Source organism: Gallus gallus, chromosome 12 (assembly GCF_016699485.2).
Source record: "Gallus gallus isolate bGalGal1 chromosome 12, bGalGal1.mat.broiler.GRCg7b, whole genome shotgun sequence".
Taxonomy (NCBI): domain Eukaryota; kingdom Metazoa; phylum Chordata; class Aves; order Galliformes; family Phasianidae; genus Gallus; species Gallus gallus.
The window spans coordinates 2,357,735-2,382,256 of record NC_052543.1 but is presented as its reverse complement, the minus strand read 5'-3'; the positions used below and the strand labels follow the sequence as shown (position 1 = coordinate 2,382,256).

The 24,522-nt window shown below is 43.0% G+C and overlaps 1 protein-coding gene across 6 annotated transcripts in view; it reads left to right on the top strand.

Annotated features, from left to right (window-relative positions):
• Nucleotides 1-691: 691 nt before the first annotated feature.
• The window catches only part of DCAF1 (DDB1 and CUL4 associated factor 1), a 48,988-nt gene continuing 25,157 nt past the window's right edge, over nucleotides 692-24,522 (top strand). For all 6 annotated transcript variants that reach the window (XM_015292904.2, XM_004944402.4, XM_015292905.2 and 3 more), the window contains exons 1-13: nucleotides 692-859; nucleotides 5,560-5,677; nucleotides 9,421-9,497; nucleotides 9,813-9,886; nucleotides 10,748-10,861; nucleotides 13,175-13,312; nucleotides 14,290-14,793; nucleotides 15,997-16,098; nucleotides 17,411-17,569; nucleotides 19,092-19,271; nucleotides 20,126-20,335; nucleotides 21,179-21,348; nucleotides 23,024-23,148. In XM_015292904.2, the coding sequence (XP_015148390.1) occupies nucleotides 5,568-5,677; nucleotides 9,421-9,497; nucleotides 9,813-9,886; nucleotides 10,748-10,861; nucleotides 13,175-13,312; nucleotides 14,290-14,793; nucleotides 15,997-16,098; nucleotides 17,411-17,569; nucleotides 19,092-19,271; nucleotides 20,126-20,335; nucleotides 21,179-21,348; nucleotides 23,024-23,148 (1,963 nt within the window). In that variant the 5' untranslated portion in view covers nucleotides 692-859; nucleotides 5,560-5,567. The remainder of the gene's footprint in view (nucleotides 860-5,559; nucleotides 5,678-9,420; nucleotides 9,498-9,812; nucleotides 9,887-10,747; nucleotides 10,862-13,174; nucleotides 13,313-14,289; nucleotides 14,794-15,996; nucleotides 16,099-17,410; nucleotides 17,570-19,091; nucleotides 19,272-20,125; nucleotides 20,336-21,178; nucleotides 21,349-23,023; nucleotides 23,149-24,522) is intronic.

Sequence of the window (24,522 nt, the reverse complement as noted above, 5' to 3'; positions counted from 1 at the left end):
GAAGAGGTTCCTGCCTTGGAGACACGGCACTGAGGGACACGGTTAGTGTGCAGGTGGGGGTGGGTCGACGGCTGGGCTTGACGATCTTAGTGGATTTTTTAAAATGTAGCGATTCTATGATGTGGGAAGGGAGCAGGCCCCGGGAGACCCTGAGGAAGTGCTTCAGCCCCGCTTTGAGCTGCCCTGGAGGCGGCCCCGTGCAGGTGCGGGTGTTTGGGCACCGCTGGCCGTAGTGCCGTTCCCATGGCACTGGGCAGGAGCGGGGCGCTGTTCCTGCCCCGCAGATAAGCGGAACGACTTGGCGTAACTGCGGGGAGGCGGCGAGAGCCGAGCCCTGCCACTCGGCCCGGGCGGGCAGGCGGGACGTGTCCGTGCTATCACCGCCGCAGGGCCCGCCTAGCACGGCGACGCCCGGCCGCAGCCCGCCGATAGCCGGGTATCAGTGCCTGCAGCCGCGCCGCGGCGGCCCGTGGTTCCAGACTGCGGACAGCGACGCGCGAGCGCCAGGCCGCACTGACGGCCCGCGACGGCAGCGCGGCCTCCCGAGAACTACAACTCCCAAGCTGCTCTTCGGCGCCGGCTCCGTAGGGACGCATGCGCAGACGCGTGACCTCCGCGCGAACTGCGTTTCCCGGGAGGCCGAGCGCGAGGCCTGAGCGGCTTCCCCTCCCCCCCCCCCCCCCCCCGCTCTGGCGCCGCTCCTCGCGCCGCCGCCGCCTCGCGCTTCGTGACGCGGCCCCCAGCGTGGTGACGCGCAAAGTGTGTGCCCGCCATAGCAATCGCGGCCGCCGCGGGGTGCGCGGGGCCGAGCGCAGGGGCCGGGGTGGCAACGGCGGCGACCCAGCGGGGCATCGGGCAGGTACGGGGCGCCGGGCGGGCCGGGCCGCGTTGGGCCGGTGCCTGCGGCCTCCAGGCCGGACGGGCGGGCAGGCGGGCGGGGGTCGTCTCGGGCCCTGAGGGAGCCGCGGGCGGGTGGGCTGGTGAGCCTGTGCGCCCCGCCCCGCGGCTGCGGGCGTCCTCGGTGACGGCGGGGCTGAGGGCGCCGCGCCGCCCCCCGCGGCCTGTCCGCTCTGCGGGCCTCCGCCCGCCGCCGCCGCTCGGCCGCCTCCTTCCCCGAGGGGCTCCCGGGGGCCCCGGCCCGGCTCGGGCGGTGAGCGCCGCGGGGCTGTCAGGAGCGCCACTGCTGCCCGCGGAGTGGGGGAGCAGCGACGCTTCCGTGCGCGGTGCTGGGAGAGGGAGCGCGGCCCGGTGTCCGCCCGGGGCTGTTGGCTGCCGGCTGTGCCCGCCTGCCCCGGCGGGGCGGTGCGGAGTGCCGGGTTTGGTCCGTGCGAGCGGAGGGGCCGGGAGACTGAGTAACCGCATGCTTTCCTCCAGCGTTAAGAAGTGTTATAGCTTTAAAACAAAAGAGCAGCAACAAAAAGCCTCATTGCTTCCTTAACCTTTTTTCCTTTTTCTGTTTATTTATTTATTTATTGGGTAACGCTTAAAGCGCGTTGTGTAACAACAGCCAGGTGGGAGCTGTGCGAGGTGTTACGTTGGGAAGGGGGACGAATAAAGGTTCCCCTCCGCGTCTCTCAGCTGTAACAGTGCGGTGCCTCCTGTGCCCCAGTGCAGGCTCTGGGAGCTGCGGCTGTGCTCCATCTCAGGGCTGGCAGCTTGCTGTGCTGCTTCCCCAGCTTGGGCCTGGTTGGTTGGGGCTCAACAGGTATAGGCAACCAGCTGACCTGCATGTCTGCTGTTCAACAGTAACTGTGGTGAATGGGAGGTTGTTACTGTTTCCTTTTTTCTTTCTAAGTAGAGAACTCCCGGTCTTAAAGAATAAATATAGGAAGAACATCCAGATGTGCTGATCTGCTTGCTGGACGTTTAATTGGGTTCTGATTCCGAAGTTTCTAATTTTCTCATCTGGGATGATATTATTGCATTACACTCCTCACCTATTTTGTCTTCTTGGCCGTATTTAATATAATGTCTGGGAATAATGTGAGACTTGATTACTCTAGTGAGGTCAGCGTGTGTTTGTTAAGATTCTGAGTTGATTCTCTATATGTGGGTACGCAGATCCTCCCGGACATTTTTTGTCTATGAAATTTATGAACTTAAATGTGCAGTCTTTCTACTGTATTGATTAAAATTGATTTTTTTTTTCTCCCCGTAAGTTAACACCTTTGTTTTTATGCATCCCTTTTGTTTTCCATTTAAATTAAGACGTAGATTTTTGTTTGTTCCCCACGTAACCAAAACCATCTGCGGACAAATAGATCTCTTCTTCACCTGACAGGTTTCACACTTTAAAATGCTTATCTGTATGGTAGTCACTGTGTTCAGAGCCTCATAATCTTTTTCAGGAATGCAACGCAATCAATATGTGAGTGACCTGTTGTGTTCATGTAGTCAGTGTGACATTCACATGTGCTGAGGAGCAAGAGGTGAAGCTGGATAGCCTGAGCTGTGCTCTTCTCTTAGGAATTTGCAGCCAGGGGTCCCTAGGACTTGTATTTCTTAGCTGTGTGGAGCTGTCTGAGCCTGCAAGAACTGTGAGTGCTTCTGGTTTTCTGGGTCTCAGCGACTCTGTGGTGTTTTCTATCAGGCTTTTACATCTTTGCTCGGAAGAAGAAAGTGCTCACAAAACCACTTTGTTACGATGTGGGAATGCTGAGTGGCGCTCAGTATTGAAGTAGTACATTGCATGTGGATTATCAGTGGAAGTGTTGGCAGGGAGTTGTTTCTGAGGTTGTAAATGAGTGTCTTTTAAAGTAACATCCTTTGAGTAGGTCCTGCATGATTTGTTCTACTGAACCTGACACAATGTTTTGACAGCAGTAGTGCCAGGAAAAATGAAGTGTTCCTACCAGCAGCTTATTAAATATATTAACTGAAATCCGTTGTAGGGCACGATATTCAAAAGTTATTAAAAAATAAAAATGAAAAAGTCATGGATTCAAATCCACAGTGAGAGAGATGCTCCCTGTCCTGCTGGTTCCTGGAAAGCAGTGTAAGGTTGTGTGTGTTTAGCAGCTTCTCCAAGGGAGATCCCCTGCAGGCCTTCCTGTCCAGCAGGGCAGGGGGATTTGTGACATTTGTAGTTCAGTTCATACCATTTCTGGCCTTGGCCTTTCTGCAGGGCGCTTCACTATGATTTAAGGTAGAATACTTGGGGGAAAAAAAGCAAGCACAGCAGGAACTGCTTTGATTCTTGTATTCGAAAGGGCTTTTGGCTGCCATAACTTTCCATCCTTGTATGTTTTGCGTATTTTGCATGGGAACTGCAGCAGTAGGTGCTGCTGGGAGTAGATTTTTTTGTTGCTGCCCTTTGCAGTGCCACTCAGAATAGCCACGGTTCTTAGAATGCCTGGGGAGGCACCACCAATGCTGAGCACCCGTCAAAAGGGCGGCATTCTTATGTTTTAACTCTATTGCAGGGAGTATTGTATGAGCATCAGTTCTTGAGACCCGTGATGTGCTTGAAGTGAGATGATCTTAGTGAGCTCCAAGGTTTTCCTTTATTTCCCTTGGTTATGGTATAACATGAGTGCTTCTCTGGTCTCTGTGCCTGGGACTTCGTTGACCTCTTGCTGGTATTGCTGGAGCAGCGTTTCTCATTTTCTAGCTGGAATAATGAAAATTTGTTAGGGGAAGTAAGCGGTTCTGCAGGTTGCAGGAGAGCCTGCCTGGGCCTTACGCAAGCTCTGGGGTCATGAAGCAGTTTTTTTCTGTGTCCTTTGGGCATGGAACAAAGGTGTGGATGTCAGAAATGATTGAATGCAGTTGCCATTACAGCACTTACATTCAGAGGCTCAAAGTAGATTTTTTTTCTTTTACTCATATGGATGTTGTTTTTCTGTGAGCTTAAAAGCTGAGAAATGCTGCTGGCAAGTGGTGTTGAGTTAATGAGAAAAGGCATGGACCTCTGTGGGCTAGGAGCAGCTTTCCTTATCAGAGGTGTTTTGTTGTGTGCTACAATCTCAGGATGCTTTGTTTGCATTAAGTTGATGCTTTTTCCAAAGCCACTTGTCCTGTGATCAATGAACGATGAAAATGCTCTAGATAAAATCGTAATTACTTCTCACGTAGAGAACATCAGCTTATGCTATGCTTAGGCTATTTTTATTTATTTATTTGTTTGTTTGTTTGTTAGCATACTCTGCTTGTATGCAGTGCTTATCAAAATGGTGTTCTTCAGGCCGGGTGTCTTGCTGTTGCAGGTGTATTTTTCCGTGGTCTTTGGGTAGCTGCAGTCCCTGCCCAGTTCAGCTGGGTGATGTCTGCTTGCTGCCCCCTGAGTAAGTGCAGAAGGTGCCGATGGGGAGGTAGAGCTGCAGGGCTGCTCATCCGCTCACCGAGCAAGGAAGGGCTGCCAGCGAGTCAGGGGTAGCCAGCGCTCAGTTATGCATGGGGACTTCTGTCAGAATGAGCCTGGGCTGTAAATGCTTATGTAAATAGGTGAAACTGTGGCTGCCCTAATGGTCTCTCCTTTAAGTGATTCTTGAACGTATGTTACAGGGGTTTGTGTGTACAGAACTGCCTTAAACATGACATATCTGCATTTAACGTGATTTTAGGAAGCCCTTACTCTGGGTCATTTTATGACAAATGGGTATTTAATCTTGTAACAGATGGATGTTGGTTGTGTTATGGTTAATGAAATGCTGTAAGTGCCCTAGGGCATGGCAGCATTTTGAGGCAGATTGTGTTCTAGTTTGCTCTGTTAATATTTCTAGTAGATTTTTATCACGCTGATAAAAAATTGACACCTGGAAATTCAGAGGCTTAAGCAGAACCCAGAGTGAGAATGCACTCCCTGAAATGGTCCTGTGACAGGTCGATGAGTGCTGGAGGGAGCCTGCTTTTGAGGGTGGGGAGCTAAGTCATCAGAAAACTCATACAGCTGAGCAAGTGCTCCAGTGCTCTGTACCGTGCGCACTCTCCCTTCTCCCTGGAGCCACTGCCTGTTGCTGGACACCTCACACAAGGGGCAGTATGTGACCTGCTCCTCTCACTGGCCGCCAGCAGCCATTCACTGTCACCTGCATCCTCAGCAGCACAAAGCCAGGGTGATTCTTGGTTCTTTCTCCAATGTCTGGGGATGTTGAACTGGAATAAAGACATTGATGGTAATCTTGCTGCCGTGGCTTTATTGTTTCGTGAGCAAATCTTAAGCAGTGGCAAAGGTCTCACTCAGGTGTGTGTGGAACTGAGGGAGCATTCTGAACAGCTTTAGTGCAGAGCATGTCTGGTTAGGTGTGCCTCTTCCCCTCGTGCTCAGGGTTGTCGTGTACCGGTTAAGACTTGTGTTCTAAGTGTGCATGCATTCCTTTATTCTTCAGGCTATGGACCAAGAGAAAACTTCAGTTGTTAAAGTGAAGTGCAGCAGTATTTTGGTCCTTACTCTTCTCTTCTTTACTCCTTGCTGCTGAATATGTATTTGCTTCTTCCAAGTAGATTTTAATTTTTGATTTGGATTGTTTCAGCAAATATTGTAAAACTGTGTGGGATGTCTTGCTCACCTTCCTGCTTTTTTTTTTTTGTTTGTTTGTTTCTTTGTTACCTCTGCCTTAGGCTAAGCCATGACTTCAGGATCTGGGCATGTGGACTCCAAGGCTGAGCTCACTACTTTGCTTGAGCAATGGGAGAAAGAACATGGCAGTGGGCAAGACATGGTTCCTATTCTCACCAGGTGAGTTCCATTAAATAAATTCCTAAATCTGAATATCAGAAGCTGAGAACAGTTTTTACTGTGTGTTTTGCTTGAAGGTTTTTACATAACTGGTTAACTGTTGGTAATTAAATTTTCTTTGGCCTGAAGTGTGAACTGTGAGTGTAGTATTTAAATGCATACAAGTTTGGTAAGCATTTTATATTGCAAAGATCTTATACGGTCTACCTCTAAAACATGGATTTAGTATTCTGAAATAGTAGAAGCTGATGGAATCATTAAACAGGTGAAATAAATTTGGTATGTTCTTCTGAAACTTGTAACTTGTTGATGAAAACAGAAAGCTGTGAGACTGTGATTCCATCAGAGTGGTGGTGTGGGGTTTGTGATTGCACTGATGTTGGACAGTTGATGTGAAAGTAAGAGGGAGACTCATTGGATGGAGAGAGCCTTACTGAGAAAATGTTACTGCAACTCATACAGCATGCTTAGAAGGAAGTTTCAGAAGTTGATTTTTTTAAACTAGGCATTGTTAGTTAGGCTGTCATGTTACTGTATGTGTGAGGAAAATATTCCCTGGGATGTTTCTAGATGTGTACATGCTAGTAACACCATTCGTTACAAGAAGTCTTCGACTACAAGAGGAGCATTCAAAGTACCCATTGTAGCTGTGGTTTCCCAAGCCAGACCTCTCTTGTGTAATCTCATAATGTTCTTGGTATAATAAGACGGTCACAGGAATTCCACACAGTTCCTCCTCACACCTCTGCTGTCAGATCAGCAGTCTGCCTGCTGTGTGCCCGAAGGGCTTACTGTGCTTACTGGTGCATTAAGAGCAGCCCAGGTTTCTGTACCATGCTGCTCTGCATTCTTAGGTCAGGCATCTTAGTGCACAGATCCTGAGCTGGCACTGGGTAGGAATAACAGAAACCTGCTGGAGCTTCTTTACACAGACCCATGTCATGCCTCACCTTAGAGGCACAACTGCTTGCTTTTTATATCACTCCTTAAAAATAACAGCACAGAAGAGAGAGGTGAGCAGCAAAAAGCCAAAGCTAAACGTTTGAAAATGAGTAGGCCTCTTGAAAATCCTGAACCATATTTTAGTGCGTCTTTGTGTATTGTTGTCTGGTTTGTCTTTTGACAGTAACATGTGCTACTTCTGGGATTTTTGGCACAATGATGAACACCAGAAATTTAAAGTGTTCTAAGAAATTTTAATTCAACGTGCATTTTCTCGCATTGATAGTGGTTTGGGACTCCTTGAGTTCCCTATGTTATTTATGCCTAAGCAAATCTGATAATCCTCCTTTGGTTCTCTAAGGTTTCTGTACAGCAAGCAGAGAGATGATGGATAGTAAGAGCTTGGGTATTTTGGCTGTGGTGGAGCTAACAGGTCTACTTAAGGTGGATGGCAAGGAGATGTACCCTTGGCTCTAGCAGGAGCTGGACTTACAGTGCTAAGGAGAAAAAAAGAGAAAGCCATGTGTCTCTTTTTGGAGCACCAGGTTTTAGGTACTGCATAGGCTAAAAAGAACTTGCTGGAAGATGTGCTAGGGATCCTCCCCAAGAGGAGCTTGTGTTAGCTGATGTCTGGAGACAGCAGTGCTCTTGTGTATTGATTTAGGCTTACAGTGGAGGAAGCTGTGGTCGTGCTTGTTGGTGAGTGATGTCTTTCTACTTCCTTCTGCCTTCTGAGTTACTTGGAAGAAAACTTCCCTTTGTGCATGGGTGCCTGCTTGCTGAAATGTGATTCCGAGGCAGCAGAGGTGAGAGTGCAGTAGTGAGTGTTTAGACAATAGCAGGAGCACCGTGTTTTGACTTCAGGTCCACAGACCAAATATGGGATGTGCTGTGTTGCAGTGTGGTATTGTAGAGCATCCTGTCTGTTGTAAAGGTGCCTCTTTATATTGTGCTCTTTGCATCAGTGGTAGTGTTGCAACTTGAATGTCCCCACAACCTCCTTCTTTGCCTTCTAAGTGAGCTAAGTTTCTGGCAAGTGAAAGTGAGAATATGACTAAGTTCCAAACGTGATCTGCAGGGACAGTTGTAAACAATTTGAGGATAAAAAGAGTCCAAATTGGAGTTGAAGAACACCTCTCCCTCATGTAGAACCTAGATCTTGCTTGCAAACTCGAGTGGGTAGAGAACCAGCTTAATATCAAGTGAATAAAGGAAATGATGAAACCTGCATTAAAGCTCAACGTTTCTGTGTTTGCTCTTTTTTGTTGTTGTTGTTAAAGCCTTTTGTATCATGTGCCTGTGTTAGAGGTGAGGTGAGAATGAGCTTTGGTAGTTTGTCAATTCTCAGTAGAAGTGATAGGAGAGTGGAATAAGCCGTAGATGCATCCAAGGCACTTTGTAGTTACTCTTTGTATGCTTTCAGTCAGAGAAATATTTTATTTGTTGTTGTTTTTTTGTTGGTTTTCTTTTCTTTTCAAAGCCAATTTTGAAGAGGCAATGCTTTTGTATTTTAGTCAAATGATTGCGCCTAATTGTCTCAAAATAAACACAACCACCCAAATGCGATAATCAGTGATTCGTGTGCCTGTTTCATCCAGGCTGTGATAATGTTGTCATCCCTGGAACCACTCAGCAGCTTCAGCTGGCATGCTGTTTGGCTGCCTCCCTAAACAGCATGGACTGAGGAGAATGCTCAGCTCACTTTCCATGCTGCTTGACAGTCCTTCCTGGCACGTACTCAGTATGCCGATTATCACCTAAAAAGAGCTAGCAAATCTAGGGTTCAGGTTCTCAACTCCCCATTTGTCCCAGTTCTGTCAGCAGGTGCCTCTCAAGCTATTAGTTCCCATTGGAAAAATGGGGAGCTGGCAATAGATATTTAAATAGTATTTAAATAGCCTTTGCCAGAAGAGCTTGAGCTGTGCCACCTGTTTCAAGGGATGCAATTTGCAACTCTTCACATTCAGGCTTACTAAAAGGAAATATTAAAACCCTGCAGGATAAACAGTTTGATATGACAATTAATTTGAGATGAGCAGGGAAGTACTTTACTTGTTCCCAATCAGCTAATTTCATGTTCTTACAGTCTGAGCAGGCTTTATAACATCATCTTCTGTCCTCCTGGCTAGTCGGTGTAGTTCACAGAGGCAGGTTTAAGTAAGTTTGTTGCCTCTGATTGACCTTGGCAACACAGGGTGTTTTCTGGAAAGTAACAGTAGTGGAGCAGAAGTCAATGGCATTTTGTAAGGGAAACCTCCAGGGAAATGTTTCCAGGGATTGCTGCAGCCTTCTAGTAATTCTCCCTCCTTTCTAATAACCTCTACTTGCCTCCCTAGTCTGGAGGTATTAAGAACTTGATTCAAATGCTGCACTGCCTGTAGATTCTAAACTGCACTTCAGACCTCAGCGGGGGGAGGGAATCAGGTTGTACGCCAAGGGAAGGGGATTAATCTGCTCATATTTTTTAAATACTGCTCTTTATTTTCCCTCTGGACTCTAACATGAGTAAATTAACAGTACTGACTCCTTCAGAGCATCACGCTTGTGTGTCACTGGGATGCTGATAAGGTCTCAGTGTGTTTTGGAGGGCTGGTGGGGAATGAGGTGCCAGAAGCAAGGCTCTTTATTCACCTTATTTATTCTGGGTGGACAGTCTGAAATCCTCTGGTAGCGCTGAATGTCGTCCAAATGAAAGCTGATAAGCTGTTTGATAGCACACTGGCAAATGGGTGAACATGAGGAGCTGCATACTGGGGCAGGACAGAGTGGACTGTGCTTATTTTATGTCATTCCTTCTGTAGGATGTCTGAGTTGATTGAGAAGGAGACTGAAGAGTACCGCAAGGGGGATCCAGACCCTTTTGATGACCGACACCCAGGTAAGGCGTTCTGAATGGTTTTGACAACTCTGCATCAGCTGGTACATGATAGTTCATATTTAAAAGTAAGCAAAATCTAGCCTGAATCTGTTCACTACTGATCTGGGCCTGGTGTGACTAGTATATGTTTTAAGTAGGTAATCGCAACTAGAGGAAACACTAACTTGATCAATAATTCAAATGACTAATATAGTTCTGTTTCTTGGAAAGGTACAGCTAACTACATTATTCCACAGTCAGTCTGGAGTTAGTAGTTCAGTATTGATCTTGAAGTTTCGAGGTACATGGATAAGTCTTTTCCTGTTTCCTCTACAGGTCGAGCAGACCCTGAGTGTATGCTTGGTCACTTACTAAGGATACTTTTCAAGAATGATGATTTCATGAATGCGGTAGGTTTGCTGCAAGGACTGTGCCTGTCAGGTCTTCTTGGCATTTTAATATTTTTGTTTACTGTGTTACTGACCTCAATACTTGTGCTTGTTTAATATTAATTTTACTGGTGGTGGGACTATTTCTTCCATAGAGGTGGCTTTTAAAGTGTGTTTAAATGCAACTTGTTTGCTGCTGCTAGAGGGATCCAAGAAAAGGGGTAGTTCATGAGCTATTCACGAGTACTGGAGTATGTGTATTAATGATTGAATTAGTTCTTCTCAGCATTTATCAGTCTCTTTAAAGAAAGTGCAGGTCCTCTAATAAAAGTCTAAATGCCTATTTAATTTCTGTAATGAAAATTAATACCCCTAATTCCAGTGCTTTGTCTGTGAATATTTGGAAGTGCTGGAGTGCCTGTATGAGCAGAGTGTATCTGCTCTAGCAGGCTCAGGCAAGGCATTTGGAGACAAGAGTCTGGCTTTCCTCTTGCACTGCTCTACCCTTACATGAGCTAATAGCTAGAATTTTTGTTGCCCTCATCTCAGTGCACTGCCTGTATCAGTGCATGTTCCTGTAAGGTTTCTGCCAGATTGCTTATGTGGAGCTTTCTGTCTTAAACTGCAGTTGACAAACAAAAATGCCATTAAGGAAATATGGTATTTCTTGTATATTTGATTTTTCTAATTTTTTTTTTTAGCTATTATTCTCAAATGATTACGCTGTAATTGAGCTGTTATTATTTTAGGCATTTGTCTTTACAAATCAGTTCAAGAAAAGTAGTTAATCAGTGAGCATCAGATCAGAGGGCAATTCTGTTTCTCAGAGAAGTTATTTCTACTCCTGAATTTCAAACTGATGCTTTTCCTGATCTTCTCTAGCTAGTGAATGCTTATGTGATGACGAGCAGAGAACCTCCATTAAACACTGCTGCCTGCAGACTTCTTCTGGATATCATGCCAGGACTGGAAACTGCTGTTGTCTTTCAGGAAAAGGTATCTTGTATACTAAGGCTTAGTTTATAAACTTGGTGTATTATGTACTCCAACAGTTGATCCTGCAGGAGAAACCAGTAAAAAGCAACATTTAAATCCTATCTCTGGGAGACAATCTGTTTAGCCTTATTAAAGGTTTGCAGCTTTCTGATGTGGGCTTGTTCAGCTGATCAAATCTTGAGTATTCCACAGCTTTTAAGTTATAAGAGGACTGATTCAAACAGAGGAACTGAAATTCTGTGTGGTACATTCAGCATGTCTGTGGGATGGGAGGCCATGCAGAGAAATCTAGACAGGTTTGCGCAGTGGGCCTGGGGGAACCTCATGAGGTTCAACAAAGCCAAGTGCAAGGTCTGGCACCTGGGTCATGGCAACCCCTACTATCAGTACAGTCTGAGGATGTAAGGATGGAGCAGCTCTGTGCTGGTGTGACCTGGAGTATTGCATCTGTATGTGGAGTCCTCAGGAGAGGATGTGGAGTACAGGAGAGGGCATGTCCAGAGGAGGACCTCAAAAACGGTCCAAGGGATGGAACACTCCTGTGAGGACAGGCTGAGAGAACTGGAGCTGTTCAGCCTGGAGAAGGGAAGGTTCTGGGGAGACCTAACAGCAGCCTATCTGTATCTGAAGGACTGCTGTAAGAAAGAATGATACAGACTCTTTAGTGGGATCAGTTGTGATTGGACAAGAGGAAATTGTTTCAAACTAAAAGAGATTGAGATTGGATAAAATAGTTTTTTACAATAAGAATCATGAAGAGCTGAACAAGTTGCCCAGAAAGGTGGTGAGTACCCTGTCCGGGGAGACGTTCAAGAATAGAGCTCTGAGCAACCTGATGTAGCTGTAGGTATCCCTGTTCATTGCAGGAAACTTAGACTAGATGACCTTTAAATGTTCCCTCAGCTCAAGTGATTTATAATTTAAATTAATGTTTTGGGAAATGTTATACTTTAAATTGTTATTTTATAGGTTCATGAGTGAAGCAGGCAGTATAGAATGTTAAGACTTGCTGTAAGCCTCTCACCTGGCAATCCATAACTGCAGGAGAGTGATAGAATTATTCAAGCTAAATGATGAGCATGTCATACTTCAAACAATCTAAAGCCCGTATGCTTCATGGGGATTATCTAGAACTGTTATGGACAGCTGAATTCAGCTTCTGTATGTTGGCAAGTGTGGTTTATAAAGGAATGCACAAAGGGTTGAAAGCAAGGAGAAAGCAGATTTTGTTCCTGAGTCCCACTATCTTCATCTTTAAAAAAATTAATATGGTATTTTTCTCAAGTCTAGAAATGGGTTGTGCTTTACCTGGAAGTTTCACTTGAGTTCCTTTACTATTAGAAATAGAGATATGGACTCTAATGCATGGTAAAAGGAAGGAATAATGCATATCCTTTCTGAAGTATTAAATTCAATATGATATCTTTGTAATCTGCTTAAAATCTAAGGCTTTGAGTCTTTGATCCAAAAAAGTTAAAGTAATAGGTTCCTTGCTTGTGAAGAATATAGTTTTTATACTTGAGACACAAATTCTCTATGTTAATAGAAAATTTTTAAGCCCTTAAGTGCTAAACTTAGCTTAATTTCTTGTGACTAGAGAATGTATGAAATTCCATTCTGGTTTCTAAGGTTTTCTTTTGGCAGGAGGCTTTATGGCAGATAACTACTGTTTGAAGAATGTGCTGTTCTGGTCATAAAGATCATAAAGACGCCCTCTAGTGCCCAGTGGAGTTCACATCTCATTTTCTAATGTCATAAGAACACTTCAATGATGTTATGGGATGATGTTTCAAAATCCAATAATGATCTAGAGGGAAAAAAAAATAGAATCTTTCATTCTAACATGTAGTCTTTTCATTAACTGTTTTAATTAACACTTATTCAGCATTCAACCTTGTTAAGAAAAATTGCCTGGCAGGCCACGTTCAATCACTTCTGAGTTTTACTGTTAAAATATTAACAGTATTTAACACTGTGGTTTTTCTGAATGTGGACTGGTATAATTGCATACATTTCTCCCTTCCCCAATCAATATGTATTTATGACTACTGAGGATTGCTCTTTTGGTGAGTAGTCGTTAATATGAAGAGTTCCTATGGCACCAGGAAGCTTGCTTGTTTTAAGTGACTTTTCAACTACTAAGCTGTTAGAGAAATGTAAGTAATCTACCAATTTTTTTTTATTTACTTAGTGTAAATTCAACATCATTTCTTTGAAACCTGCCAAATTGTTGAAGATCTCTATTAGTAAAACTGACAGGAAAAAAAAAAGTGTTTAACTCTTGGAATTGTTTTCTTGTTTCCTGCATTCTAGGAAGGCATAGTTGAAAATCTCTTTAAATGGGCACGAGAAGCTGATCAGCCACTAAGGACATATGCAACAGGGCTTCTAGGAGGAGCTATGGAAAACCAAGATATTGCTGCCAATTACAGGGACGAGAATTCACAATTGGTAATGATCTCTTGATGCAAACTTTTGTTTACAGGACAAATATCTCTATCTTTTTTTCTTTCTTTTTTGAGAGCGTGTGGTAACACTCATGTATGTGTTAATGTATACGTTTTACAGTGGTTATAATGGTATATTCACTCAGTAGTTCATACTTTCTATCCTTTCATGACTGAATTTGCTGAGGCTGGGGTATGCAGCCTGCTTATTCTGTTGCACTGTGTTTAAAAATGCCTATGAAAACCTAGGGCAAATACTATACTTGATGTTGGGTGAAGCAAAAATTTCAAAGACTTAGCTATTGCATGTGGCAGCTTAAACACTGGGCAGAAATGAAAGTTAAGTCAACATGGAGATAACCTTATAGGAGATGTTATTCTTAATATGATTCTTTTTAAAATATATAAATCTTTCCCCACTTTAATGTTAAATTTATATGATGATTATCAGCAATTGAGATGACTGTCAAAAGAAGGTAGGTTAGGCAAACTTGGTTTTCAGAATGGTGAACAGTGTCACTTAGAGTGTCAAACTGTAGGTGAATTCTTCTAACTCTTGCACAGGTAAGTCCTTTAGGGGTAAGAGCAAGCTCTTAGCTTTTGTAGAACTGCAGTTTATCAAAACTCCTGCTTTGAAAGGAAATGTTGCTTGTATTCTAGACGAGACGGATGATGAAAGAAAGGTGCAAGATAGCATGTGGTTCTTAATGGGTTTCAGACCACACTTCATTCTCTTTAAGGAAAGTGAGTGAAGTTTTTTTGTTTTTTTTGTTTTTTTAAGAGTAAAAGCTATAGCAAAAAAGGGTTGGGGTTTTTTATTCACTTTGAAATAGTTATTTCTCTGGGGAAATGTGTACTTCAGCATGCCTGCTATTTGGTGTGATAGACTTATTTATGTGGTAAGAGCAGGACTATGGCCAGTGTGAGTTGTATGATCAAGGCAGGAAGTGTGTTCTTATGCATGCTGCTTTTGTGAAACAGGTAGCTTTGGTGCTTCGACGGCTACGGGAGTTGCAGGTTACTGAAATGACCACAAAACAAGAAAATAAGCGTCCCAGTCCTCGGAAAGTGCCATCAGATTCTCTGCTGCCTTTAGATGAAGAGGCTGTGGATATGGATTATGGGGAGATGGCGGTGGATGGAGAGCAAGAAGAAGTGGCTGGGGATATGGAGATCTCCTTTCATCTTGATTCAAGTCACAAAACCAGTAGCAGAGTCAACTCTGCTACAAAGCTAAATGATGGGGGATTAAGAAAAAGCAAATCAGGGAAACAACATGAAAGAGATGGGTTCCGGAAGGCCAAGCAAAAACTGGGCTTCTCCGCTTCCGAACCAGAGCGGATGTTTGTTGAACTGTCCAACAGCAGCTGGTCAGAAATGTCCCCGTGGGTGATTGGCACTAATTATACACTTTACCCTTTGACTCCTGCCATAGAGCAGAGGCTCATTCTTCAATACCTGACTCCCTTAGGGGAATATCAAGAGGTGAGCATATATATGAAGGTGGGAGGACTCTGTCAATTCTCCTGACAAAACTGTTGGTGGTACTGTGGGGAAAAGTTCTGAGAGCTGTTTTGTCACTCACCAGTATTTCCTAATATGATTAAGATCATTAACTTCTCCTGAGTTGTTGGCTTTCAAATTTATGAAGTCATTATTTTGAATGGTACCTACCAAGTAATACTCAAACCTGAGCCTAGCAGTTGTGTGGAATAGTAGTGAGAGCATGATGCTAGGAATCTTATTCCTGGTTTCTGTTAACTTTTAGTGATTATTTATATGATACAGGGTAAGTCACTTCATTTGAAATGCATGCATTTTTTTTCTGTTTACTCCTGGAAAGTTAGAAGATTCCATCATTAGAAGTCAGAGGGAATAGTGAACTTAAAGTTCTTTCTGCAATGGTTTGTATGACTTCTGCAGTGTTTCTGATAAGAAATGGCAGTGTAATGCAGATGCTTTTGAGAGCTGTTGTTACTTAAAATTGTTGAGCTGCATCAGATTTACCACAGTGTTTCCTGTTCCTTTTTTTTTAACTATGTACTTCAGTTTAGCATAGATCTGCAGACCACCTTCATCTGTGTAGTCATTTTTAGGTGGTTTAACTGAATTTGAGATGCAGCAAAGCAACACAGTTTTGCTTTGTGTTATACACTGTGTGTGTGTGCACGTGTGTGCCTTGCTTCTGTGAGAACCAAAGAAACCATTATCCCCCTAATGCCCTGCATGCTGACTGGATCACTTCATATGCCAGCAATAACAGGATAGAAAAATAGGAATTAGTGCTGTAAAGCCATTACACACAGAATTATGCAGAGGGTTTTGGTTTGTTGCCCTGCTCTCCTGTTTTTTTCTGTTCAGTTGTTGGGTAGTTGTCTTTGCACAGATGGAAAGTGGAACCTATCACCAGGGTGGTATCTGTGTGGACTTACCATAGATGCACTTGAAGGAGTGCCTTAAGATTCCCTGTGGCAGCTGTCATGCACCTTGCTGCAGTCAGCAGATGTATTACAAGAGGTCTGTTAACCTTTATTGCTTCCTATGGATGGAGCTGGTTACCACTGACCTCTCATAACAGGTATCTGCCAATAGGGGGAAACTGGGGGGGGTTTGAGAGAGTAAAAGCCAAAACAGACTTTGAATTTCCCGTGAAACATTCAGCTAGCCTCTCAACATTATTTTTCTCAGCTATTACCCATCTTCATGCAACTGGGATCAAGGGAGCTGATGATGTACTACATCGACTTGAAGCGAACCAACGATGTGCTGCTTACTTTCGAAGCCCTTAAGGTAAATTACTTCTGTAATGCAAAATTGCACTGTAAATGGGAAAAGCATGGAATGTGTTTGCATACATCAATGGCAAATGCTTGCCTCCCTTAGGCCTGCATGTGTAGTGGGGTCCTCTGGGACTGGCTGCACTGTTTTTGTTTTTATAATTCTTGGGTATTAAAAAAAAAAAATGTTATTAGTTGTGGGTGAAGTGCCATTGATTTCCTCTGCCATTTACCAATCTGAAGGTGGTAAAAATTCCTTTTTCCGTCATAACTTTACACTACTACTGCCCTTAGATGGGATTCCTGTTATTGCCAGGGACATTTGTGAGGGGTAAGAAGCATAAGCATCCTAATCCCAGCAGCTCCAGCATGCCATCCCTGAGCCTACCATTTGAAATACAGCAGTTATGTGTGAGCGATCAGTTAGTTGTCACCTGAAAATATGGAAAAAAATACAAGATGACCCTCTTTAGATGAGACCTGCGGCACAGCAGTTAGTTCTGTGCGTTCCTTCCCTCTTTCACAGTGACTGCTCTGACTTCAGTCTTCCAATATCATCTTTCTGTTTCATTGTCATTTGTTTGCAAATTTATTTCCAAGTAGGAGCATTCCTATGTAGGTTACCTCACCTGCAAATGGGGTGGGGGTTGCAGTGATTCTTCCTGTCTCCTCCTAAAGTGTAAAACAAAGTGATAGCTGTCTTTTTTTGCTTGTTGTTTATTTTTGTATGCTTATTTTTGGAATATGTTAAAAGTCAATCTTATTTGGAGCATCTAGTAACATTCCTATCTGTAACTGATAACGTGCTAAATGTGACACGTGGCATTTAAGACCTAATTTGTTTTCATCCAAGAAACGTTTCTAATTCTGTGTAGTTAAAGGGAACTTCTCAGACTAGAAAGAGGAATCCGTTCAGTTCTGACTACCAACATTGAGATACACAAGTAAACTGTCCAGAAGACAAAAAAAAAGCAAAAAAAAAAAGTACCAAATCTGTGCATTTAAAAAAAAAAATCAAACAACAGTCTATTCGTTTTGTCATCTTTATTCACTGTATGTCTGCGGTGTCTTTCTCAACTCTGTGCTGCCATAACCTTCAGGCAGCTGTATAGCGAACCAAATAATGGTGCAAGTATGGATGAGAGCTCACTTCCCTCTCAGCCACCCCAGATTACCTTTTATATCAGTTCAGCATTAGTTTAGTTACTACTTTAATGAATGCTAGTGCTGATGCAAGGGAAAGGGCAGATGTGCAGAGTAGGGGAAGGGAGGAATTGATGACAACTTGAAGAATTCTATTGTAATCTGCTTTCTTCTTTCTTTAGCATTTGGCATCATTGCTGCTGCACAACAAGTTTGCAACAGAGTTTGTTGCTCATGGAGGCGTGCAAAAGTTGCTGGAGATTCCTCGTCCTTCCATGGCAGCCACAGGAGTTTCCATGTGCTTGTACTATTTATCTTACAATCAAGATGCAATGGAAAGGGTAAGATTCATTCTTTGGCATAACTGCAGTAATTTTAGTGATTTCAAGGGATTAGTCTTTCCACCTTTGTTCAAATGTAAAATAAACATCTCCTAAGTTGAAAGCAAATTTGTATAATAGTCTCTGGTATGTGCAGAGGCAACAGAAAGCATAGAAATAATGGTGTATTTGAGTGTTTTGTTTCAAGGGTGTGAGTTTCAGTTCCCAGGGAACATAACTGAAGACCTCTGTTTTTAGCACTGCCTCGTTACTCCCATTCACCCTATTGTTCCCCTTCCCTAAAGAAGGAAAAACTCTTCATTTCTCACCTGTCTTTCCTTCCCCACCTGTTCCAGCATTCTCCTATACTTGACATTGATTTTTTTTTTCCATCCACAGTCCAGGTGTGGACAGCTTCAGTGTTACATGGTGCCTCAGTCAGATTCCAGACAGCTGTGCAGTTCTTTTGGTGTTGGCATGCAGCAGACGACTGATGCATTATGTAGGAAACCAAGTTAAAGGACGTTGAGTTGTCTTTGGCCTGAGCTTATAAATGTTGAAACAGCTGATAATGAAGTCTAGTTGTTCACCTCAGATTTCAGCATTTTTAAAAAACGCATCACAAAAGGTTCCTCCTGTCAGTTGATTAGTGCTCTTCCAGCAAGAATCTTTTCCAGTAGGTTATTATGTCAGTCTTCCATTAAGCTTCAGTTTCCCAGATACTTGAAACAGTGATTCTGTTTCTGTTTTCCTCACTGGCAGCAGCACTTGTGTGCTAAACCAGATCCAGCAATTAATCCAGTTTATTATGTAGTTGCAGCTGTGCCAAGGGAAGGAGAGGGGAAAAATGGAACTTCCAGTTTGTAAGCATTAGTGCTGGTACATGGGAGGATCCTGCTCTGAGGTTCATTCAAAGCAACTGCAAAATTATACCCTTAAGCCTTCTAAATCTGCCCTCCTTTATGAGTGATGACCGTTCGGATTTCTGGCCTGTCCTTGGAATTGTCTGTCTGTTTTTGTTTATTTTTTTTAGATTCATTTGAAAACTGGAGCATTTAAAGTAGTAACTCTACATTTCTGCATTTGATGGTCCTTGCTATTCCCTTTGACTTTGATATCAGAGGCTACTAGAACTTTAACATAGTTTGTGATGCTGTTAAATTCAGAGGAATTTTTGTTTCTTAGCTAAAAACTTGTCTTTCCTCTCTGGTGAAACACTCTCTTCAGATGCTTTGAAACAGTATGCAGAAGGGCTCTCTGAAATTTCACTGTATGAAGACTGCTGTATTTACCCTGTTTATGTCAGGGAATGGACCAATCGCTGGTCCTGTGTTTCCACATGATGCTCTTGTGATCTCACTGAGGCCTTTTTTCGCTAGTCTGGAAATGGGGCTTTTATTTCATATCTCTAGTATCAGTTACTCCCAGCTACACTAGGGACAATTGTGCCCTCTTTGTTTCAAAGAACTGTAGTTCTCCTCAGCCTAATTCTCCTCAGCAGTCTGTTTGAAGTCCTTCTCAAGAAAGTTCTTTTGCTTTCTAGGTGTGCATGCACCCCCATAACGTGCTTTCAGATGTGGTGAACTACACGTTATGGCTAATGGAGTGCTCCCATGCCTCAGGCTGCTGTCATGCTACTATGTTCTTCTCCATTTGCTTCTCCTTCCGTGCTGTCCTGGAGCTTTTTGACAGGCACGATGGCCTTCGTCGTCTGGTTAACCTGGTAAGACTTGTAGTTTTAAGTGTTGAACAGGGTTAAAACCAGGTTTTGCACCGTCTGCAATTACTAAAGTGTGGAGAGTTCTGGTTGGTTTCGTTCTAGTTCGTTTATTTATTCCTCCTCACTTCCCAATAGATAGGAAAGGTGAGATGAGTTTTCTGTGTAACAGACAGGAGGATTCTTTTTCTTCTTGTAAATAGCAGGATCATTGTTCAGAGGCCTGCTACTTCCTGTTAGCTTTTTGGTGTAGCTCCTGGGTTAAGCAGCACTCTCTACTAGTGGTGGCTTAGTAGGTAGAGTTCACATGTTTCTCAGCATTCCACATGCATGTGTCGTGTTGTCATGCACCCTTCTGGATGCAAATACATCCAGTCTTGTACCGAGGGAGGTATAGATGTGTTTGTACTGTGGTAATCAGAGTACCTTATGAACACAAACATACACTGTTACACCCTACAAAAGCTTGTACCTTTGTGTGGTGTGTGCAGTCCTGATAGCTTGGGTTGGTACAAACTCAGATACCTTGCCACTGCAGGCTGTAAGCAGTTTGTGTTGTACAATATAGCGCCTAATAATACAGCAGTGCCTCTAGACATTCTCTGATGTAACTTCTGGATATTTTTCTGCATTTCTAGTGAAAGGGGGGCATGGTTCTTATTAGGCTTAGCAATTTGTGTGGATAAATATTATCTGAACAGAAAAAGCTTTCATCAGCTGTCTGAGAGCTTGGTACAGAAGACATGTAAGCAAACTGAGTTTGGTTTTGATACAAGTGCAGCTGAGAATTTAAGGTGCTATTTTTTCTGAAGTGTGAACTGATGAAACTTTTTTCTTTCCACCCAAATTTCTTGCTGAAGATAAGTACCCTTGAAATCTTAAACTTGGAAGACCAAGGAGCTCTCTTGAGTGATGATGAGATCTTTGCCAGTCGCCAGACTGGAAAACATACCTGCATGGCCTTGCGGAGATACTTTGAAGCTCACCTTGCTATCAAACTTGAACAGGTGAAGCAGTCACTCCAGCGCACTGAAGGTGGTGTTTTGGTCCATCCACAGCCCCCATACAAGGTGAGCAGCATGTGTGACCTCCCAGCATTGACAAAGTCTGTATTGTAGGAAACAGATTGAAAATGTTGGAAATGACTTTAATTGGTTGTGACAAAGGATGCTTTTCAGACATCATATTTTTTTTAGGAGCAATACTCTTGTTGGCCATTATTTGGTGTTTTTTTTTCCCCTTCTTCCTACAAAATGTGTGGCATTTTGTTTATTTACATTATATATATTTTTTTCTTTTACAATTTTGTGGCTTTTTCTTCTAAGGTAGCACATTCATTTCTGGTTTCTGGCTTCATTTACAATGGCTTTCCATTGTAACAAGTTGAAATCAGAAAACATTTTTTCACTTCTGCAAAAATCACTTTTTTTCAGTGATTAATGTATGTAAGCTGATTGATTAGAAGAATATTTTTTTAGCTGAAATGCAGGCTTGTTTGGAATGCCATTTCTTCAGTACGTTTTGTAGTCAGAAGTTAAAAACTTTAGTTGAATATTTTTCAGACCTTTGTACTTAATCATAAGATTCTTTTGAGTGATAATCTGGTAGCTACTATGTTAGTAGCTTGAAAGCAGACTAGAATTTTAGTATAACTTCAAACTGGTCTAAGCTTTCTAGGACTGGGAAGAAAGAAAATGTATTATTAAGCTTATTATTGCATATTATCATGGCAATTGCTGGATTTTTTCCATAGTGGAGAATAAAACAAAGTAAATAATTTGCAAGAAAATAATAGTTTCAACTTCTGACAAGACTACAGTTTTCAGTTTAAATCGACAGTGAAGGACTTGATTAAGTCCTTCAAATTTGTAACCCTCTGATCTTTCTAATGCTTCCAACTCCTTTCCTGGCAGGCCTGTTCCTACACTCATGAGCAGATTGTAGAGATGATGGAATTCCTCATCGAGTATGGGCCAGCACAGCTCTACTGGGAGCCAGCAGAAGTTTTCCTTAAATTGTCTTGTGTCCAGCTCATGCTTCAGCTCATTTCAATAGCGTGTAACTGGAAGACATACTATGCAAGGTGAGCTGTTTGCTGTTGTACTGTATTTCTTTAGAGTGGTTAGTTGTGACATTTGGGCAGGATGGCCATTGAATTTCTAGATGCCCTCCTTCTCTTAGAGTGTCTAAGACAGGTGGTAGGGGTCTGTGCTGTGGTTACATGGTGATTATAAAAGCACAGTGGAAAGCAGAACTGAAAACTTGAGATAGAGAGAGATATGCCATGAGAATCCTGAAGAACCAAGGTGCCTCACGCCTTTGATTTGAGAAACCAGCATCATAGTACAGCTTAGGCACAGTTCTGTGCTACTTTTTTGTTTACCTTTTTTGTTACAGAAGGGTTTTAGAAAATGTTTTAGGTGGAAGGTGAAGTCAAGACACATTTTAATCCTGGAGAAGAGGTGGAATGTCTGGGTGAAGTAAGCTTAGTTTATGCAAGAGAGGACCTGTATCACCTTTGTTCCTTTATTGATACTTGAAATTTACTGAGTAGTTACAACATCGCAAAGGAGTTGTGAATATGCAACAAGCCAGTATTTGAGAGGGGAAAAAGTCTGGAGCTGAACTCAAGCAACACAGTAACAGTGTCCCTAGATGATACACGTGGGCTCTTAAACTCACCATGTTTGTAGAGGCTTACCTTGTGATTCTGCTTCTAAGTTTCTCCTGTGTGGGGCACTGTGGTCTTATCTTTCTGTGGCCCCGCTCCCCGACAGCCCACCCCAAAATTTGCAGCATTCTTACTCTTATAAGAGAAAGGGAACTGTACCAGAGTCTGAAAGAGATACTGTTAGGCTCCTGTCCCCAGTTCAGAGGGAGGATGGGTGCGATGTTCCAGCTTCTGTTTATCCTAATGAGCATCTGCTCTCAGGAGTGTTGGTGTAGTCCTCTAGAGATATGTTCACTGATGAGTCAGTGTCTGCGATGGCTAGTTGTCATCAACTGTATTCTTGTCACCAGGACTCCCTTCTCCTTATTTCTGCTGTGAACAGGAGCTCCTTGCGTAGCTTAGCTTGAAAGCCTTTGAAATCTGTTCTGCTTCTGCAGTCCCTTGCGTCTCTCTCTCCAATTGCATTCTCCTGGGTGGTTTCAGTTCTCCTGTTCTCTATTCTCTGCAGCTGTTTCCTAATTGCAGCCTGGGTTAACTCCAACCTTTCCATACAGGCTTACAAACCATCAGTCCTTTTTTTTTTTCTTTCCCATTGTTCTGCTCTTCCACCTCTTGTTCAGCAGCCCTTTCCATATTCCACATACCTGTGTCTCTTAATCTGGTGCCCAAGTTGATGCTTTTATCCATGTCATGTTTAGCAATAAAACTGACAAACACTCCATTTCAGAAAGAAAACTTTTCTATTTTATTCGCAACAAAGTTTTTTGGACAGGAATATTTTTAAACTGAGATGTAGAGTTAGGTTAGGTGAAGAAGCTTAGCTTAGAATGTTTCTGTAGATAAGTCTAGTTTGTGCTTCTGTAATTTCAAAACTACATTGCTTCTGGGAGCCTGTGGGCAGGATGAGATGTATGCCAAACTGCAGGTGATAGTGTGCATATTTATAGTATGTGAGCAGTACCTTCGGTGACAACCAGCCCTTTAATAGAGGCACATCAATAAGAAAGCATCATCAAAAATATCAGATGTGATAGGTTGATTTGTTGGATTAAAGTAAACTTCTAAGAAGTTCTCATGTTGCTTTCAGGAACGACACAGTACGCTATGCTTTGGATGTGCTAGCCATCCTGACTGTGGTTCCTAAAATCCAACTGCAGCTGGCAGAACCTGTGGATGTGTTAGATGAAGCTGGATCTACTGTTTCCACTGTGGGTAAGCTGAATGTGGTCCTGATTAATCACACCCTTATCAATTGCCTTCTGTGTGTTTTGTTGTTTTTTTTTTTCAGCAGGCTGTTTCTACATTGAGAAAAGGGTTAGAGTAATATATGCAGAGTTATCATTAGGGATGCAGGTAAATGTGAGAGTAGACTGCAGTTAAAGTTGTCATGATTAGTGCTATGAGTGTATTATAGATGTGAAGGCATGATCTGTGACTCGCACTTGTTTTCAAGAGCTCATTAAATACAGATGCAGGTAAATTCACTTTTATTATGGGGACTATTAGGTTTCCTCGGCTTCCAAAAATTTAGGTATCCTTGGAAATATGGGAGAATTATTGCTATAGATTTTGCAGAATCACAGAACTGTAGGGGTTGGAAGGGACTTCTAGAGATCATCGAGTCCAGGCCCCCTGCAGCAGACTGCACGGGTAGGCGTCCAGATGGGTCTTAAATATCTCCAGAGAAGGAGAATTCACAGCCTCCCTGGGCAGCCTGCTCCAGTGCTCCATCACTTCACTGTGAAGAAGTTCCTTCACGTGTTGGTGCTGGACTTCCTATACTCCAGTTTATGGCCCTTTCCTGTTGTCCTGTCCCCACAGACCACTGAAGAGGTTGGTTGTGTCTCTTTGACTCTACACTTAAGATAATTACAAACATTAATCAAAATTCCCTTTGAGTCGTCTTTTCTCAAGGCTGAACAGTCCCGGTTCATTCAGCCTTTCCTCTGTTTGAGTTATACTCTATACTCTGCCTTTGTTTGAGTTATACTCTAATTGGCTACCTGCAGATTCAGTGTACAGATGAATGAAGTGTACCTGGGTCAGATCTAAGGCCTAAGTATTAAAGAGATTCTGACTTCCTTCTTTGTATTTCTTTAAGGAAAAAAAGTAAAGAGGGATGATGATGGGTTTTTGCACAAAAGAAATTATTTTGTTTACATCTTTTTCTGGTCTAAATACCTATTTCTGGAAGGAAGTTTTGATCTTCTGAAGTGGACATGAAACATGTAGATTAATTTCATTTAGGAAGTGTGATGCGATTTATTTTTTCCCCTTCATAACAAAGTCTCCTTTCTTCCCCTCCTTGTTTACGTTGTTAATATCTTCTGCAAGAGTTGCTTTCTGTATTAAGAATTAGAGGCATGTCTGTGCATCTTCTCTGTGCCAGGTATCTCAAGAGATGGCAATCCTGTGCCATGCCTGAGCTCTGACAGATCTGCTCCTCACTTACTGATAAGGAAATGGAGGAGCATGAGAGTATTAAACAAACAGAAACAAAAATTTTTTGTCAGGGAGGCAGGAGAATGTGTCTTATGCCTTTTAGGAAAAAAATGAACTTCAGAAATCCCCAGAATGAAGAGGAAT